The 18,328-nt window shown below is 50.0% G+C and overlaps 1 protein-coding gene across 2 annotated transcripts in view; it reads left to right on the top strand.

Moving 5' to 3' along the window:
- Positions 1–18,328, top strand: part of NPHP4 (nephrocystin 4) — a 128,541-nt gene that overhangs the window by 26,684 nt on the left and 83,529 nt on the right. For both annotated transcript variants that reach the window (XM_046662412.1, XM_046662413.1), the window contains exons 8-10: positions 10,450–10,586; positions 12,721–12,902; positions 13,610–13,736. In XM_046662412.1, coding sequence (XP_046518368.1) covers positions 10,450–10,586; positions 12,721–12,902; positions 13,610–13,736 — 446 coding nt within the window. The remainder of the gene's footprint in view (positions 1–10,449; positions 10,587–12,720; positions 12,903–13,609; positions 13,737–18,328) is intronic.

Below are 18,328 nucleotides of genomic sequence, written 5' to 3' on the forward strand. Positions count from 1 at the left end.
CTGAGTGTTTGGCCCAGAACAGAACGCTCAGCTCCAGTGTGGGGAGTGTTTGTCTGCAGTAATGATGTCCCCGCTGGGTGCAGACATCGTTGTTTGAGTGCTTGTGTTTCTGGGATGAGTGCATGGTGACCATCATGACCACGAGGTCACTGTTTCTCCAGCATCCCAGAGAAGAGACGTTGATAGACGAGAAATGGTAAATCCACTGTGAACAGGAGCAAGTATCAGGAGGGGTCCCAGCCAGGGGTCACTGAGCTGTAAGCGTCCCCCCAACCCCTGTAGGAAGTCTCATTACCCTATACAGTTCGCCTGCGTTCTCCCGAGACGGGGCGGGGTTAGAGTCATAGGGAGGCAGAGAAAAGGCCTCACGGTCATGCTGTTGGGGTTGAGCAAGGAGAACATGAAAACCTGCACATGGCCCGGAGACCTCGGCTGCGGCCTGTCCCCCTGCCCTCACCCCGTTGGTCAGGGAGGCCCTGTAAGCACTGCATGGTGTATGCTGATACTAAGAACCGAGGTGCACTCCTGTGTTGTCAGCTTATGTAAGTCTTTCTGACCTGGGACTCTGGGTGTTTAAGCAGAATGTTCTTGAGGCCTGAGGTGTTTCCATCCATCACTTGGTGACTTGCCAATGGGTGTCAGTAGAAGTGCAGATAAGACACTCACACCCTGCAGGTGTGGGTGGACCTGCTTCAGTGTCGTTGCTGGGATGGGGACAGGCGCTCAGGTGCCCAGATGACCCCCGAGTTTGGTTCTTAGTATCTCAGGTCAGACTAGGGGATCAGAGGGGCCACGTTACGGAGTGGAGTTCTGAATTAAAGCAGCATGATTCCAGCTCCTTATCCATAGAGCTCACGCTTTCAGAACAGACCTGAGCCCCTCTGGCCTCCTGTTTGCCCCGTGGTGTTGAGCAGCCTCCCCGAGGCACTTAATGGATACAGGCGGTGCCTGTAAAATTGCAAAAATAAACAACAGTTTCCCTTGTTGTTGTTTAAAAACCAATGACCGGGGACTCTGGAAGCAGAGCCTGAGTGCAGTCTGGCGGGCAGGAAGGAACACTGACTTCACTCGAGCAGGAGATGCACTTGCTCTTCTGGGGGAGAAAGTTCTGGAATACAGCTTCTCATCAAGTCCCCTGGTGATCATCTGAGAAAAGAAACCCATTTTGCTCAGCCTTCCACTTATGTGCAGGATGCCACAGTGAAAATATAACCGCAGCCTTGCAGGCCCCAAGCCTGCTTTCTGGCAGTGGTTATCTCTGTTATAAATTCTGCCCAGGATCTTTTGGGCTTTTGTGACTCACTCTTGAAAAAGGCTTTTTTTGCTGGATAATGTTTATATTCCTGAAAGGGCCAAGGCAGGGATGGTGCTGGCCTCAGTGGTGGAATTCATTTGTCTAATTTGCAGAAGATTCGGTTTTATTTTGATGCTATATTGCGACGTGGATATTTGTTCGCTTGTAAAATTCCATAGTATAGGAGGATCGAGTTGTTTTTAATTGAGATTTTTATTGAGGTCATTGTAAGATTCCCATGCGGTTTTAATAAATCAAGCAGAGGCACCCCGTGCCCCTTTGCTCAGTTTCCCCCAGATGGTAGTTCAACATCATAACCAGTGCCTGGTGTCGACACAGCCCACCAGACTTACTCATGTCCCTCCGGGTGGATGCATACTCCCGTCGTGTTGTGTGAGGATTGAATTTTAAGAGTAATTTTCAATGTGGGAATGACTAGAAATGATCGTTCTTAATTCTGGTCATTCTGGCAGCTCTTTGTCATTCCCCAGAAGAAAGGCAGGCCTTTTTCCTTGAGCGGCTTTTTACAAGGAAGCTCTTAGAATTGTTCCAGTGTTGCAAATGCTGCCGATTCCATAATATCTTTTATTTGCAACTCAGATATCCACCCAGCCTCCCTCTTGCATGTCTTCTGTTCTTTATTCATTTCCCACCTTTCCAGTTGCTTCTGTTTGACCGACCTGGACAGTGAGCAGCTGCGTCAACATCCGGGTGCTTCATGTGCTCTGGCTCCCAAAAGCCAATTCTCGCAGGGAGAGGGGTCCCCACGCCCTTGCTTAGAGTGAGCCTCCAGTGCTGGGACTCCTTGGCCTGCGCTTGTGGCCACAGATCTGAGTGCCAGTCAGACGCCCTGTCCTCCTGCTGCTGCCTCTGTGACCGACTGTGCCAGTCCTGGGAGAATGCTTGGGTCGCCCAGGCTGCTGTGGAGGGGGGACAGAACTTTGTGTAAGGTAGCCAAATGCACTGGAAGCCTTGTCATAAATGTAAGGCAAAAGCCCATTTTCTAGACCTGGACTCTAAGGCCACCGGCCAGCGCTGGGACTGAATGGAGTCTGGAGCCAGGCCTCCTGGTGGGTGCTCAGGGAGGGGCAGGGAGTCTCGGGTCCCTGTCTCCACCATGCCTTTGCCCTTAGGCTCTGGAGGAGAGCAGAGAGTCTCAATACACTTGAGAACCCTCCCCTGGACCAAGCCGACACCCACAGGAGCTTCTGAAGCAGACGGAGCACTGACCACACGCCTCTGCTAGGGACTCGTAGGAGCGAGCTGAGAGTTGGCGGAGTTCTGGGAGTGGGTGAGGCCTTTGGGGGGACCTGGAGGAAAGCTCAGTCTTTCGTGTTGGAGTCCATAGGTTGCTGTCACTGAGGTGGTCTGGATGGCTGCAGTGCTTCAGGGTGAGTCTGGAAACTGTGCTGCGGGTGACAGTGGCGTGCACCTGGCAGAGAGGCAGAGGAAGGCTGGCCAGCTGGGTTGCAGCCACTACAGGAAGTCTGGCTAGCAGGGGTGGCAAGGTGGTGTCCAGAGCACTGTGCTGGGCAGCCCCGGGGCTGGACAGTGGGCGGTCAGTGCAGGCTGGGGTTGTGGAGCTGAACTAGCGTGTGCAGTGGCTTGGCATGTGGAGCTGAACTAGCGTGTGCACTGGCTTGGCATGTGGAGCTGAACTAGCATGTGCAGTGGCTTGGCATGTGGAGCTGAACTAGCGTGTGCAGTGGCTTGGCGTGTGGAGCTGAACTAGCGTGTGCAGTGGCTTGGCATGTGGAGCTGAACTAGCGTGTGCAGTGGCTTGGCATGTGGAGCTGAACTAGCGTGTGCGGTGGCTTGGCAGCACCGTTGTGCTTGCCAGCCACCAGCTGCTGAGTGCCAGATGCCCTGTGCGGCACTCACACCTGTAAATCACCTCTCAGATCCTGTTCATCTAGACTCATTGCTGTCTGCTCCTTGAGAACTGAGTCTCCCTCCTTGCGGATCTCGAGAGTCGATGTGCCAGGCTCTGTGCTGGGTGCTGGGCTGTCTCGGGGCCAGCTCAGTCAGCTCCAGCCCCTGCTCCCTCATTTCTTGTACCTGAGCTCGGCAGAGCTGTGTGGAGAACTCACTTGCCTGAAGTGTGTACTTATTGGTCTGCCACCCAGGGGCCTCCTCTAGGTTGGTGTTTCCTGGGCTGGGGTCCTGTGCTACCTGCATAGGAATTGTATGAGGTGCTTGTTAAAAACGCTGCTTCCCCCAGCCCCAACCTGCTGATGTTGCATTTTAACAAAGAGCACACAAGGTCTCAGTGAGGCCTCCGCACCCGAAGCCTGAGCACCTTACGTCGCTGTGGGGTTCTTCCCAGGCTGTGTAGAGGAACGCCTGCCCTCCCCGAGTCTGGGAGCTCATCTTCTAGATTGCTGTCCGCTGCAGCGAGGGAGTGACAGGGAAAAGAGCTGGGCTCCCCCGATCCGTGTGAGCTACTGGACAGGCTGCTGTGGCTCCTGCTCTGTCTTTTGTGTGCCCTTTTTATACGACGCTGTAGACAGCTTAAAATGACAAAGTAATCTTTATTCAATAAATTCAGTAGAAACTAGAAGTTCTCCTTTCTAGTCTCACTCCCCAGAGAAGACCACTGCTGGTAGCTTGGGGTATACCTTTTATATATTAATTTGTTCGTCGATCCATTTGTTTCCTCATTGATTCGTTGGACAGATATTTATTGAGTAGATGCTGTGTGCAGCAGGCTCCCTGCTGGGCGCTGAGGGGATAGTGCTGAGCTCTGAGTGGATGGTTAATAGATCTTTCTTGGTTGAGTTTAAGGAAGGACAGACCTCGAGTCTGACCACAGTTGTCAAAGGCAGAAGAAGGTGTCATGGAGTAAACGTGGATCGGCTCAAACTCATTTCCATCCCTGCCTAAACCATTCCTATATTTAGTGTTCATTCTGCTGCCACTATTCCAGCATTCTCTTTGTTTTGTGAGGTGCATCTGGTAAAATAAATAACCTTGGCAGGAGAGCTGTGTCCCCGGGAGGCTGTGGTCGGGGGACTCTGTTAGGACCTAGTGGAGAACTCCTTGGGCATCTGGAAGGTGTTTCCAAGCGCTTCCTTAAAGGATGTCACTAGGGAGGGGTCCTTGCTTGTTGAAAGTGCTGGTAATCGCCATTTTCTCTGCAGTACATTCGTGGGAGTTCCAGAAGAAAGTGGATCATTGTGAAGTGGGGTTTGTTTTCCGTAGGAGCAGTGCTGTTTTTGGGAATTGCATTCCCACCCAAAGACTTACCAACAGACGAGTGAAAGCTTGACCTGGTTACAGAGCATGAGGACCAAGAGTGACCCGCCACCACTGCAGAGGCAGTGCGTGTCTGTCTTGGCCACTGCCGTTGGTTAGTTGATTGAATGACAGACAATTTCAGGTGGTAAAACTCCGCTCTGTGGGTGATGTTAGGGTGTTTGGGGAAAGGCTGGTGGAGGCTGACAGACCTCGGTGTGTGCTGGCTCCAGTCCTGGCTGTGGTGTGAGCCAGGGCGAGTTTCTGGACCTCTCCAAGCCTCTGTTGTTGCTGTCTCCTCTGTAAAATGGGCACATTATCAGGACCTGCCCATAAAGGTGTATTTGGGGAGCCATGAGGTGGTGTGTAAGGCCCCAGAGCCGAGACCTTAGGAGGTGCACAGCAGGCGTGAGCATGAAGTTGTTCCTTGACCTGAGCTGGGATCTGCTGGGCTTGCTGCCTCCTACAGTAGCATGTCCTGGAGCTCTGATCTGCCTTCTGTTTGAGAGCTACTCTGTCTCCAGTCTCGGCTTCCAGAAGGTTGCAGAGCGGGTTCTGGCTGAGCCAGGCTTGGAACTCAGGTGCTCTACTCCAGAGCCTGCGCCTCTCACAAGATGTGGCCAGGAGGAGGCCAGCTGGATGACACCCAGCCCTGCCCTGCCTTCCGGGCCCTTCAGGATCTGGAAGGTTCTACCTACTGCAGATGTGGCTCCTCAGTCTGGTCATGCTGGTCGAAGCGCGTTTTTCCTCCTCATCCAACTTCTGTGCCTGGGACTCGCTTGCTCACCTCTTTGTAAGACCAGGGTCACGACTTTTTGTAGCTGATAGTGGCTCTGGGCCCCGGGGCCACCTTGTCACATGGTGGTCATGCAGAGTCTGCTTCCTGCCCAGCCTGGACCACTTCTGGAAGCACTGGGAAGCCACCTTCCAGACACCTGTGACTGCTTCCTCTGCTGAGTTGTTGTCCTTGAGCTGTGGCACCAAAAGGATCCTTCCCTAAGGGAAATCAGTCCCTAAGGGAGATGGCCTTTGTCCACTGCTGTGTTGGTTTATGTTCTTTACACAGCATGTAATGGGGATACGTCGAGGATGTTCAGGTCACTGCTGGGATAGGCTGCAGCCGTAGCACAGGGGCCAGTCTGTCTGTCTGTCTGTCTCCACCTCCCCTCCATTTCTTTCTTTTCTTTTTTTAGCTGAGGAAGATTCGCCCTGAGCTAACGTCTATGCCAATCTTCCTCTGTTGTTTAGTATGTGGGCTGCCAGCACAGCATGGCTGCTAACAGAGCAGTGTAGGTCTGCACCTGGGAACCAAATCTGGGCCGCCAGTGTGGAGTGTGCTGCACTTAACCTCTAGGCCGTCCCCTTTTCTGTAAAGGCCAGCATCACCCAGCACGACGCAGTTCTGCTCCAGCTCACGGCCCTCAGTGCATCCTCTCTCCTCGCTACCAGTGGATCTGTGTTTGCGAATCTGCCCACTCCCTAATGAGCGCTCACAGTGCTTTCCCGGCCATTCGTGGGTGTGCGCTGAGCAGCTTAAATACTTGAGTTTCTCTCACACGCGTTCCCAGCTGAGGCTGAGCAAGGCGATGCTGCTTCTTGTGTCAGCCCTGCCCTCGTATGGAGACACTGAATGCTGGCAGGGTGGAGTGGGAGTGGCCACGTGGATGGGATTGAGTCCCGACTCTGGCGCCTGTTAGTGGGGCAGCAAGTCCTTTAACACTCTGCACCCGTTCCTCTTGTCAAATAAAGAGAATGGAGTCTACCAGGATGAGCCCTGTTGGGATTTGAGATTATAATCCACGTGAGGTATGTGTCTGTTTGTACAGCTTTTCCCTGGGAGCCGTGGTTCGGTATTCACCGATTCAGTGTTGGTGGCCACTTTATAGGGCATAACGTGGACAGTGTTGTCTTGGTCCCCACAGCAGTGTCCTGGGCTGGGCGCAATCGCCTCTCTTTCACGGCTGAGGAAACTGAGGTCTGGAAATTGGGCAAGAGGCCCCGGCCCAGGGCCATAGGCTGCGTTGGGTTCCCACCCGGGCCCCTGGCTCCAGAGCTTGTGTGACCACTCCCCATCCCCTCCCTTGTTTCAGGCCCAGGGCCGTAGGCAGCGTTGGGTTCCCACCCGGGCCCCTGGCTCCAGAGCCTGTGTGACCACTCCCCATGCCCTCCCTTGTTTCAGGCTGAGGCCTGTGAAAGTGTTCTCCGTTGTCCCCCTGCAGGTGGTACTGTCAGCCCAGCAAAACTCAGGCCCAGCTGTCAGGTGCTGCCCTCTCCCTGCCCACGGGCCCTGCTCTGGTAACTGTCCACTGGGCAAGTCATGGGCACAGCAGGGCTGACGAGCCTGTCCCCTCGCCCCGTAGCCCAGCCTGTCATTCTCCACTGGATCTTGGACATGGCTTTGAGGCTCTTGTGGGTTCTGGTGGCCGGTAGCTGGCCTGTCCCCTGTTTACTGCCACCACTGTCAGTTTTAACTTTTGGCGCTGTCTGTCTCAGGGCTGCTGTCTCCTCGGTTTTCTTTCGGGTCCTTTTCCCACGGCATCGTTTCCTTGGGCTTCTGCTTTCATACCGAGCAGCCTGGCCTTTGTGCCATGCGCAGCCACTGAGCACATGGTGGTTCTTCTAGCTGTGACCTTCGGGGTGTTGGGCGAAGGTAGCAATTCTGGGTTTTCCTTCTCTTTTCATTGCAGCCTGCAGAAAGGAGGCTGGTTGGTTTGTCTTCTCATTGTCACTGGTGCTTTTTGAACATTTGAACAATTTCTGACTTGGGGCCTATACAGACCCTCCAAGGGGTCTGCCGACCAGCTGCATGGGAGCAGCTTTTGGGAGAGGGCAGGTTGTGGTGGGCAGGCCGAGGAGTTTTCCCTGTGAGTTTCTGTAGAAAACAAGACTCACATTAGGGGAAGGTGCACACTGTTTGAAGATCCAGTGTGTTCTCACTGCACTTCGGGAAGGTGGACTGGGCTGGAGTCTGGAGGTCGCAGTGCCTTAGCTGTCCAGCGCAGCATTGTCAGGGGAGAGGGCACTGGACGCAGCCAGTCTGTTCCTCCCTGCGCCCAGCAGGTGGTGGCCCCAGGGGCACCTTGTGGCCAGGAGAGGAGAGGGTGGGAGCCCTGGGAGTCCTGGCTTCCTGGGGTGAGTGATGGAAGCTCAGGTCAGGGGGCAGGGTGAGATGGGCCCGATGGAGTCTAGGAGAGTGGGGGGGCTCCGCGTGTGGGATGGGGGTCTCACCAGGAGCACAGGGAGCTTGGTCCGCTGCCACCTCCCCCTGGGGTGGGGAGATGGGGCCCCTTACCTGGAGCCCCATAGAGACTTGGACTACCTGACGTTGACCAACAGTTTAACTGTGATTCAGAGCAGAGGGATTGTTGGTAACCAGCAGAGGAGCCTCTCTGTGCTGTAAAGCAGCGTGCGTGTGTGGTCGTGCCGCTCGGAGGCGTGGAGAAAGACACTGGCCACACGCCAACAAGGCCGAGACACTGGGAGAGGATCGCGTCCACGTTTACCCTTGTCGTGGACGCCTGACCTGCCCTGGAGAGTGCAGTTACAGCTCCTTAATGGGAAACACGGGGTCTGCAGAGTAAAGAGCGCAAGCTGCCTTGCTGGTTCCCTTCCTCCGCCTCCCTCTGCTTCATCTGCCATCTCCTCCACTCTCGCCTCCTGCTCGCTTCGCTGCTGCTGAGCTCATCCCTCACCTGGATGCCGCCCGGCATGGGAACGGTCACAGGACCTCCCTCCTTCCTTCCAAGCTCTCCGGTTAGCTCCAGAGGGGCCTCGTGGCCTCACAGCCTCTGCTGCCAGGGGAGGGGTCTCTTCGGCTAATGCAGTCTGAGGTTCTGCACCTGCCGCGGCTCAGGCCATGTGGCAGAAGGGCGCTGGCTTTGTCCCCCTCCCCTCCCTGGCTTCTCTTTCTCTGATGGAGCATCTTAGTTCAGGATGTGCATCAGATGTTCACTGGACCATTTCGTGAAAGGTTGGGCTTTATATATAATTTCTGCATTTAAAAAAATAAAATAGACGTAAGATAAAATTTACCATTTTAACCATTAAGTGTGTAGTTCAGTGGCATTAAGCACATTCACACTGTTGTGCAACCATCACCACCATCTGCCTCCAGAACTCTTCATCTTGCAAAACTGAAACTCTGTCCCTGTTAAACACTGACTCCCCCAGCCCCTGGCAACTGCCATTCTACTTTCTGTCTCTGAATTTGACTCCTTTAAGTACCTCATCTAAGTGGAATCATAGAGTATTTGTCCTTTTGTGATTGGCTTATTTCACTTAACATACTGTCTTCAAGCTTCATCCATCTGTGAGAATTTCCTCCCTATTTAAGGCTGCATAGTATTCCACTGTATGGATACACCACATGTTGCTTACCCAGTCATCTGTTGATGGACACTTGGGTCGCTTCCACATTTTGGCTGTTGTGAGTAATGCTGCCTGCACTTCATTGGTTCTCATTTATCAACTGGCCTGCTTTAAACACTTTTTTTAAATTATGAAAGGAATACATAAACTTTCTCAGAGTCATCACACCTAATGCATATTTGTGATGGGGAAGACGTAGAAAACCATAAAGAAGGAAATAAAATAATCTATGAGCACTGCCTGCAGGTACACATGTGTAACTACGAATGCATATATTTTTAAATAAAACTGGCATCAAATGGACTTATAGATAGTTTATATGTTATTTCACCTGCAATATCATGAATATTTTCCCCTTATTAGATAATCTTTGACAGCATGATTTTTGTTCTCATTTTATGTGGATGAACAATAGTTTACTTAATGTTCTCCCATTATTGAATGCTTGGTTGTTCCTTATTTTTCTCTCTTATAAATAATGTTCCAATGAGTATTCTTGCTTTGTTTCCATCTTTGATTATTTTTGCTGAATAGGTTCAAAAAGTGGAATTCCTGGGGCAGAAGGCAGATATGGATATTTTTAAGGCTCTGATACATTGGCGGCAAAGACACAGTTGCCGTTCAGTTGCTCTGACTTCTCACCTCCCGGCAGGACAGCACAGTGTTCTTTTCACAGCAGTTTTATTAGCGTTGAGTCTTATGTCACTGTTTTCTTTTTTTAACTTTGTAGTTGGCTTTTAAAATCTAAGACCTTGTACCTAAATATTTACGTAATGATAAAATTTAGGAAGAGACGGAGAGGACCAGAACCAGAGTGATGGGGACGTAAGGAGCAGACTCTGTGGGGTCTGTTTGCTGGAGCAGCTGACTTTGCCTTCTTCCTTCCATGTCGGTCTTTGCTCCTGAGCCCGTGGAGAAGGGCTGTCCAGACGACCTGGTTCTCCCTTCTCACAGCCGAGAGTTTTCAGATACCTGCTCTGTGCCCGCCCTGGGCCTGATGGCAGGAGCCACTGTCCCTTCTGTCCTCATGGAGCTCACAGTTGGGGGCACTTGCTGGTCAGGACAGGGACTTTTCTCTTGTGGTGCCAGCCCAGACTGTATTGTTGCTTGTTGCCTTAATGTGCTCATGAGTATTCCTGCGTGTTTCCAGATGGTTCAGGGTGAAGGTAATGGGATGAGAACAGGCAGACTTGGCCGTGTTCTTGCGAGAGAGGATGTAAGTGATAAAGGGAAGCCGAGCTGAAGGAACAGATGTTGCTCTGCGTTCTGTAATCTGTGTTCTTTGGATTGCCGAATTATAAAATTTGTTCCCGGAGGAGGATTGGGTGGAATTTGGACTGCAAATGAAATTTGTATTTGTTTAATCAGTTTAGTGGTTTGCTTGAACTGAGGTGGGTTCTAATTTAGTGTTCTGAGTGGTGTGCTCATGCTTTCTTCTCTGCCTGGAGGTCCCATCATCCACAGCCTGGGACCTCAGGTGGGTGAGAGCCCTCTGGACGCCCCGGGGGGTTTATTTCCAAGGATGATCTGTGTGAGCCCTCTCCTTGTTTCAGGTGACGCCCTCCGAAAGCCTCGCCTTCAGAAGTCTGTCACGTGGTACCTGGATGATTTATTCTTCACTCTGTATCCTTCCCTTGAGAAATTTGAGGAAGAGCTTCTGGAACTCCTTATCAGCGATCACTTCCAGGAGGTACTGTCTCATGTCACAGAACTTAGTCTGAACCGTGGAATGCGAACTTCAGAGCAGAGTTGGGAAAGCTGTGGCCCCTAATGCCGCCTGGGTGGGCAGTCAGCCCCTGGTGATGTGGTCCTGTCTTTTCCCCTTTCTGTGGCTAACCTCTTTCTGTCCCTGGTCTGGTATTTAAAGTAGATCTGAGAGGACTCGGCGCTGGGCCGTTTCTGCTGGAAGCCGAGCCCCTGCAGAGCTCCAGCCCGTGTCTTAGCTTTGAGGATGATGAAGGTGCTGTTACCCTGAGATGTTAATTAACGTTAATTTTGATATATGTTAAAACAGTCCTCATTTAAAAGTAAATTAAATCACCAAATGAGCAAAGGGAAGCCCATAAAAGAGTCTACATTTACCAAGGACGTTTTGAGGATATTTGGCTCATTCCAAGGAGATGACTAGAAATTGCAATCATTTTATCCCATCAGAGCAGTTTTCTGTGACGGGCGGTCGCTCTGACTCTGTCAAGTGCTGCCTGCCTGTGTGAACACGTCCTGTAAAGTCTTCAGCTGGAAGCCTGTGTGTGGGGTTCTGCACCTTGGCAGTTGTGGCAGCACCTTGTCCCCACCATGGGCCTTCGAACACATAGCTCGCTTTCCTGTATGTTCTTGGTCCGGTGCTTGTGTGGGTCCTCTCAGGCCTCAGGTCTCAGTGCACACCTGACTGTCTGACAGGCCGCCCTGGGCACGTTGTCGTGTCCACCCCCCTCCCCCCACCCCTGGCTCTTCCTGTGTATCACCCGTTTTGTTTCTTGGGGTGCTTGGCCCTCTCTGAGACCACCTGGTTTCCTTGCCTGCTTGCTGGTTTGCTGCTGGTGCCTCTGTGGAGTGTTTGCACCAGGAGGACAGGGAGTTGGTTAGGTTCACCACTGCACCTAATGTGCATGAAACGGTGCTGGCACATAGTAGGTCTTAATATTTGTTTGTCGTGAGAACAAATGATTCAGTCAGTTGGTGCCCATCCTAGTAGTCTGGGAAGGTAGCAAATTATTAATCACACACACACATATATGAACGAGATGGACCTTTTTTTTGCTCTCTAGTCTTTCTTGAAAATGTAGTTCCACATAATGTGGTCTCAGGTGAGATAGAAACACAAAGCAGAAAAGAGGATTGAAGTAGCAACGTACATTTTCGTGATGTAGTTCCTGCTGTTTTCTTATTGCTTGGAGTGGATTGTATGAGGGTAGAGATGCTCTAAGAGTATCATTGTTGAATTTTATATATTCCCTTAAAAGTCACTTTATTAGGTAGTTTTACTACCTTTGTAGTTTTGTTCCTGTCCAACTGGAAGATGCTCAGTTATCTGCATTGTTTTATTTTCATTTCCCAAAGACTAATAGGCTGAATTTAGGTCCGTTCAGCTTGATTAATGGGCAATGAAGAAAACTTGAAATTTCAGGGGTCACTTTGCAATGATCACATAATTTAATAAACAGTAATAGCCTGGAGGACTATCCTTGCCCATTTGTTACAATGCTTGTACATTTTTTGTGAAGATGAAATGCTTTAATATCCAGTGATCACTTTGGGGCAGATTCCATTTTTATTGGTTTATGACTTACTGCCTAAATATGCTCCCTCTTTGCACTGCCCCTTCCCGTCGAGACTCGAGTGTCCTGAGTGTGGAGAGAGGCAGAGGTGCAGGAACCTGACATGCTCTGCCTCCGTCATCGCCCGCCCCGCCTCGGTGACAGTGGGCTCCTGCACTGTGGGGCCCTGGGTCCTGTTGGAGGAGTCGCAGTCCCTGGTTGCTAGTTCGCTGCCTCTTGAGAGTCGTAGCTTAGCCTTGGAAACCCAGAGCGAGAGCTTGGTGATTCAGGCATCTGAGGGGGTGCATTGGAGTGTGTTGCTCTGAGAAGATCACAGTGCGTGAGAAAACCCTCACCTACTAGAAAATGCCCTAGGTCGGCCAGTTCTGACCGGATTATTTGTCTGTCGTTTGCCTGGACTCATTTCCCCAAGCACCTTCTGATCTGGAAATGTCCGAAACCCCTGTTACAGTTCCTTCTCGGCTCGCCTCTCTGCTGGGTCTTTTCTGGTGCACTCCCTCTTCCCTTCTGCCCAGCACTTACTCCGCCTGCGTGTGCTCTTCCTAGGGGGCCAGCCCACAGGACGGCGGCACCCTGGAGATCTTGGAGCGGCGCCTGTGTGTGGGCGTGCACAACGGGCTGGGCTTCGTGCAGAGGCCCCAGGTTGTGGTGCTGCTGCCCGAGATGGAGGTGGCGTTGACGCGCTCTGCCAGTTTCAGCAGAAAAGTTGGGTCCTCTTCGAAGGCCAGGTAATTTTTCCCAGGGTCCTGAGTCCTGGCCCCCGTGGAACGAGGAGGTGGGCATGTAACCAGGGATCAAAGGGAAATGAAGCTGTACTTGGGCGTGAGTGTGCACTCATCCACCTGGGGCTCTTCACTGGTGCCTCTGTTTCCTCTTGCCAAGTTGTGCCCATTAGCAGCAGACTTAGGTTGGAAAACCCTGTTTTTGTGCTCTGACGATTTTGGAGTTAGCATCATGGACGCTTCCAGCTGTGGTCACTGAGAGTCTGTGCAGACCCTGTCACACTTTCCTGCAGATGTGCCCTGTGATCAGTTTCTCATTTGGTGGAGAACCGGAGGGCAGGAAGCCCTGCCACTCTGCTCAGTCCTGTGCTTCCCAAATCAGAATCAGACACATCTCCAAGGGGTGCCATGTGCAAAGCTGGGCAGAGGCTGGTCCTCGAGGAGGAGCGTCCCTGGAGACCTGGCTGTCATTCTGTGCTCCTGCACCTGGCTCTGGCGGTTTGGAAAAAGTGTTGATTGTGGTACCTAAAAAACCCCTCTATTTGGGGATTACCTTGGAGGCCAAACGCACAGAAGAGCTCAGTGGCATCGCTGGGGGGACTCGCCACACTGGCAGCGCCCAGTGTCCCAGCGCCTGAGCCGGTGATGGAGGTGGGTGCAGGGCAGGGGAGGCCACCGCCTGATGTGCCTCTTGTCTTGTGTTCTTGACCTAGCTCTGGAAACCAGGCTCTTGTTTTGAGAAGCCGCCTCCGCCTCCCTGAGATGGTCTGTCACCCCGCATTCGCCATCGTCTTTCAGCTGGAGTATGTGTTTAACAGTCCTTCGGGAGTGGACGGCAATGTAAGAACCATCGCATCACTTCAGGTTCCACCTGGCCGCGGGCTCCATGCGCTAAGAATAAATATTGTTGCCATTAATATTTTTCCATTAAAAGCAGTGTAATCATTATTAGCAATATGGAAAACAAGCATGGAATATGACTCTAGAAAACGCTTCATTTTAGTGATAGCTTTGTTATAATCATTTCCTATCTTTATGGTAATAGTACATTCTGCTGGCTGGTGGTAATAAATAGTTCAATAGGCATGTATCATAATAGCATTAATTCATAATTATCAAATCGATAGTTATTTTGAAAAATAAGGCCATTTTAATGTATTTTGTGTAGTAAAGCTTGAATCTACACGAGTGATAAATATTTTCTTACAGTGAGTTTTGTATGTGCCTGTGTTGTAACTAAGAGTAAGAATTTGCAGGGTTCAGTTGGAAGAAGTAGAATATGTAGACATCGTTTGCATCATTGTAAGTCTGCTATTCCTAAGGTTCAGTGTTCTGTTTGAAAAAGCAGATGTCAATTTAGCAAGTCAATTAAAAATTTTAAAAACGCCAACAAGATGCCCTCGGTGGTGTCCCAGTCTGCCAGCATTACTGTGCAGCTGACCGAGAGCAGAAGGACTGAGGACAGTCTTGGGGTGAGCTGCGGGAAGGAGAATGGGGTATCAGGGCATAGATGCATTTTATTTTCTGATCTACTCAGCAGTAAACTGACGTCTCTGATGTCCAGACCTCGAGTCTGTGTAATTCAGGGTCCTAGTTAGGAGAATAAATCTAGAGGCAGTCATTCTGACTATAGCTGAACACAGAGTCATTTATTTTTTTGTTTTTTTTATTTATTTTTTTTGAGGAAGATTAGCCCTGAGCTAACTACTGCCAATCCTCCTCTTTTTGCTGAGGAAGACTGGCCCTGAGCTAACATCCACGCCCATCTTCCTCTACTTTATATGTGGGACGCCTATCACAGTATGGCTTTTGCCAAGTGGTGCCATGTTCGCACCCAGGATCCGAACTGGCGAACCCGGGGCCGCTGAGAAGCGGAACGTGCGCACTTAACCAGTGCGCCACCGGGCTGGCCCCTACAGTCAGTCATTTAAATGAAGCTCTTGTCCCCAGCTCTGCTTTTCTTTATTTGTTACTAGAAATTTCAGCTAAAATGCAACTGTGTGTGATACGCCTGGCTGTGTGGGCAGGTGCTCTGGGCTTGGGCATGGGCCTTCACCAAGAGGAAAGGGACGTCTGGGGCTGGGAAGTGATGCTGAGGGAGAAGTTGGTGGGCTCAGGTGTGGCGTGTGTGGCGCTCTTGTCCACTGGTTAGGAGGGAGTTGTGGAGGGAGCCGGCGAAGCAGCACCATGGCCTAGCGCCTTGGTGGGGCCTCCAGTCGCTCTCCATTCCTCATTTACATTTAGATAATGTCCCTCGAGAAAGTTAATTATAATTTGCTTGCGATTATAGTCTGTGTGCTGAAACTGATATGTCTTACGTGGTGCTTTCTTCTTCTTTTTTAACTCTTCATCGAAATGCTCACCCAGTGGCAGGTGTTTCGACATGCGTTGCTGCTTCATGGAGCTTTTGGAATGTGGCTGTGTAAGAGCACATCACTTCTTGTTGATGTGGAGTTTATCTTAACATGGAATATTGGATTCCATTTTCCTGTCATCAAGTGTACTTTCTTCAGTGTAATCTGGAAAGGAAATGTTCCTGTGGATGAAATGATTTTCCACACAAATTACTTGCTGTGTGGAACAATGGAAATGGGTTAAGCATTCATTGGGTGAAACCTGAATCAAGCATTCGCATCACGAGTGGATTTAGATGATGGAGGAGAAAACAACGGTGACGGTGCCAGTGTGGGCTCTTGTTCCTTCCCCCAGGAGTGTCTGTGTGACAGTGGGGACACCACCCACAGGGCCTCCTGCAAGGTCGGGGCATGGCCTTGGGGGGAGCAGCTCACGCCCAGCATGCTCCTGCTTCCCTCTGCAGTCCATTGTGGAGCAGTTGCATTCAGCCTGCACATTTATTTCTCCTTTTTCTTTCCTCTTTAAAAAACTTTATATGATGGAAATTTCAAGCATAAACAAAAGCAGACCAGATAGTAAAATGCACCCCATGTAGCTTCAGCAGTTATCAACTTCGTGGGCAATCTTTGTCTATACCCTCTCCCGAAACCCATTTTGGTTTATTTTGAAGCAAATTCCAGTCATAATTGCATCTGTTTTGATTACTGCAAACACTTTGGCATGTGCATTCTTTTTTTAAAAATCTTTTTATGATGGAAAATTTCAAATATAAAGGTAGGGAGAAGTGTATGATGAAACCGGAGTACCCATCACCAGCCTTGGAAGTTATCAACTCATGGCGTCTTGTCTCGGCTCTTCCTCCCCTGTCCCCATTCCTCCCCGAGTACTTTAGAGCAAATCCTAGACGTCAGGTCACTTCATCTTTGAGTTGCTCAGTGTGTATCTCCAAAAGATGGGGGCTTAGAGACGCCCCTGCAATAGCATCTTCACACCCAGAAGACTACGATAAGTTTCTCAGTATAATCAAATGTCTAGTCAGCTGGGTTGTACATTTAAGTACTTTACTTAATCAGAAATAGACAAGCCAAAAAAATGTACTTTTCTTTGGAAAATGACTCCTGAATGAAGTCTTCCTACATGAGCTTGGCGGCCGCTGTGTTTTGTCGGCAGTGCCGTCTTTGACGTGTGACCTGTTCTCAAGATGGCCTTGCTGCATTCTTGACATCTGCATTTCTTTATTCCTAACGCTTGATGAACCAAGATGGGCCAGGCCTCCAGCGATTGCGTCGCTTTGCTTGTGTCTGGCGGGAGCTGAAAGCCTGCATCTCCTGAGGCCCTTTGTGAAGCTCTTCTGTAGGTGGTTTGTCTGGATGGCAGAGGCATCTGGGCTCAGGGTATCCAGTTTATGCCCAGTCTCCTGAGTCGGAGTGAATTGTTTTGGCCCTGAGTATTTCATAGTCATTAAAAACAAACCAGAAAAAATGTTTTGAGAAGACACACCCTTGTCTGTAGCGTGTTGTGAAATGCGTGCATCTTTAGTTAGCGGGAACCGCCAGAGCCTTTGTGGTTTGTCTTTGGGTAGCTGTGGAGAGCCAAAGGAAGTAGGTCTTCCCATCCAGACAGCTTCCGTTCTAGAAGTTTGAGTACCTGCGGACAGTGTACCCACACTGGCTGGCCAATTTGACATGCTGTGAGCTGTGCAAGTGTGGGCTCCATATATGTTTGCTGATTGAATGAAGTTGATAGAGTGGACTCTCTAGAACGTAAGAGAGTGACATGGGATGAAGAGAGCTGTAAAAATAAGCGGACCCAGTGTCAGAGTAAGTGCAGATCCCCACGGGGCTGCCAGGGGTCCAAACAGTCCTTTTTTGGGGGGAGTCATGTAGCAAAATGACCCTCTTCCAAATCTCTAGGAGGTAGAGACTAACTAATGTATTATTTATGTATTTGCTAGTATTCTTTGAACAAAACAAGTTCATATAACAAAGATTTGAGTGTTTACCATGTACGAGGTGCTGGTCTGGGTGCCCAGGACACATCAGAGCTGTGTATTTTGAATATTTTATATTTGGAACATAAGTATCATGCCTTAATATATTCTGAAGATTATATAAATTTAAATTTCCTAGAACTTGGAAGTACAGATGTCTTGAGGGCTTTCGGGAGATCTTTCACAAAACCCTGACTTGTCCCCTGGTGGAGAGGTGTGCCCCGTCGAGTCCCCATGCGGCCGTGTGTATGATGCAGCCAGTCTCCCCCTGGGCCCCTTGAGGCTTTGCCATCAGAGTCTCCCCAGGGCAGGCCGGCCGCCGAGCCTCAGCCTGTCTGCGGAGGTGGAGGGAACCACTGACACTCGGAGGTTCCTGAAGAAGAACCTGGTGCTGAATCTGCTATTTTGTCCTGAATGTTGGGTTTCCTGTGTGGTTTTAAGAAAGATATCGACTCACTCAACTTTTTAACATTGTTTTTTTCGTTTGTCTTTTTTTAAACAAAATTTTTCTTGAGAAATTCGCATAACCTAAAATGATTTTAAAGTGTACAATTCAGTGGCATTCTGACTTTTTAGAAAATATGAGTTTTTTTCCCTGTGGTAAAATACATATAACATAAAATTTACCATCTTAACCATTTATTTTTAAGTGTACAGTTCTCTGGTGTTATGTTCACATATTTGTGCAATCATCACCACCATCCGTCCCCATAACTCTTTTCATCTTGTAAAGCTGAAACTCTGTGCCTATTAAACACTAACTCCCCATTCTCCGCTCCCCCCAGCCCCTGGCAACCTCCGTATACTTTGTCTTTATGATTTGGACTACTCTAAGTACCTCATGTAAGTGGAATCAGGTGGTATTTGTCCTTTGGTGACTGGCTTATTTCACGTAGAATAATGTCCTCAAGGTTTATCTATGTTGTAGTGTGTTGGAGAATTTCCTTCCTTCTTAAGGTTGAGTAATATTCTATTGTATGGATATACCACATTTTGCTTATCCATTCATCCATTGATGGACTTGGGTTGCTTCCGTATCTTAGCCATTGTGAATAATGCTGATGTGAACATGGGTACACAAATACCT

Source organism: Equus quagga, chromosome 5 (genome assembly GCF_021613505.1).
Source record: "Equus quagga isolate Etosha38 chromosome 5, UCLA_HA_Equagga_1.0, whole genome shotgun sequence".
In the NCBI taxonomy this organism is placed as follows: domain Eukaryota; kingdom Metazoa; phylum Chordata; class Mammalia; order Perissodactyla; family Equidae; genus Equus; species Equus quagga.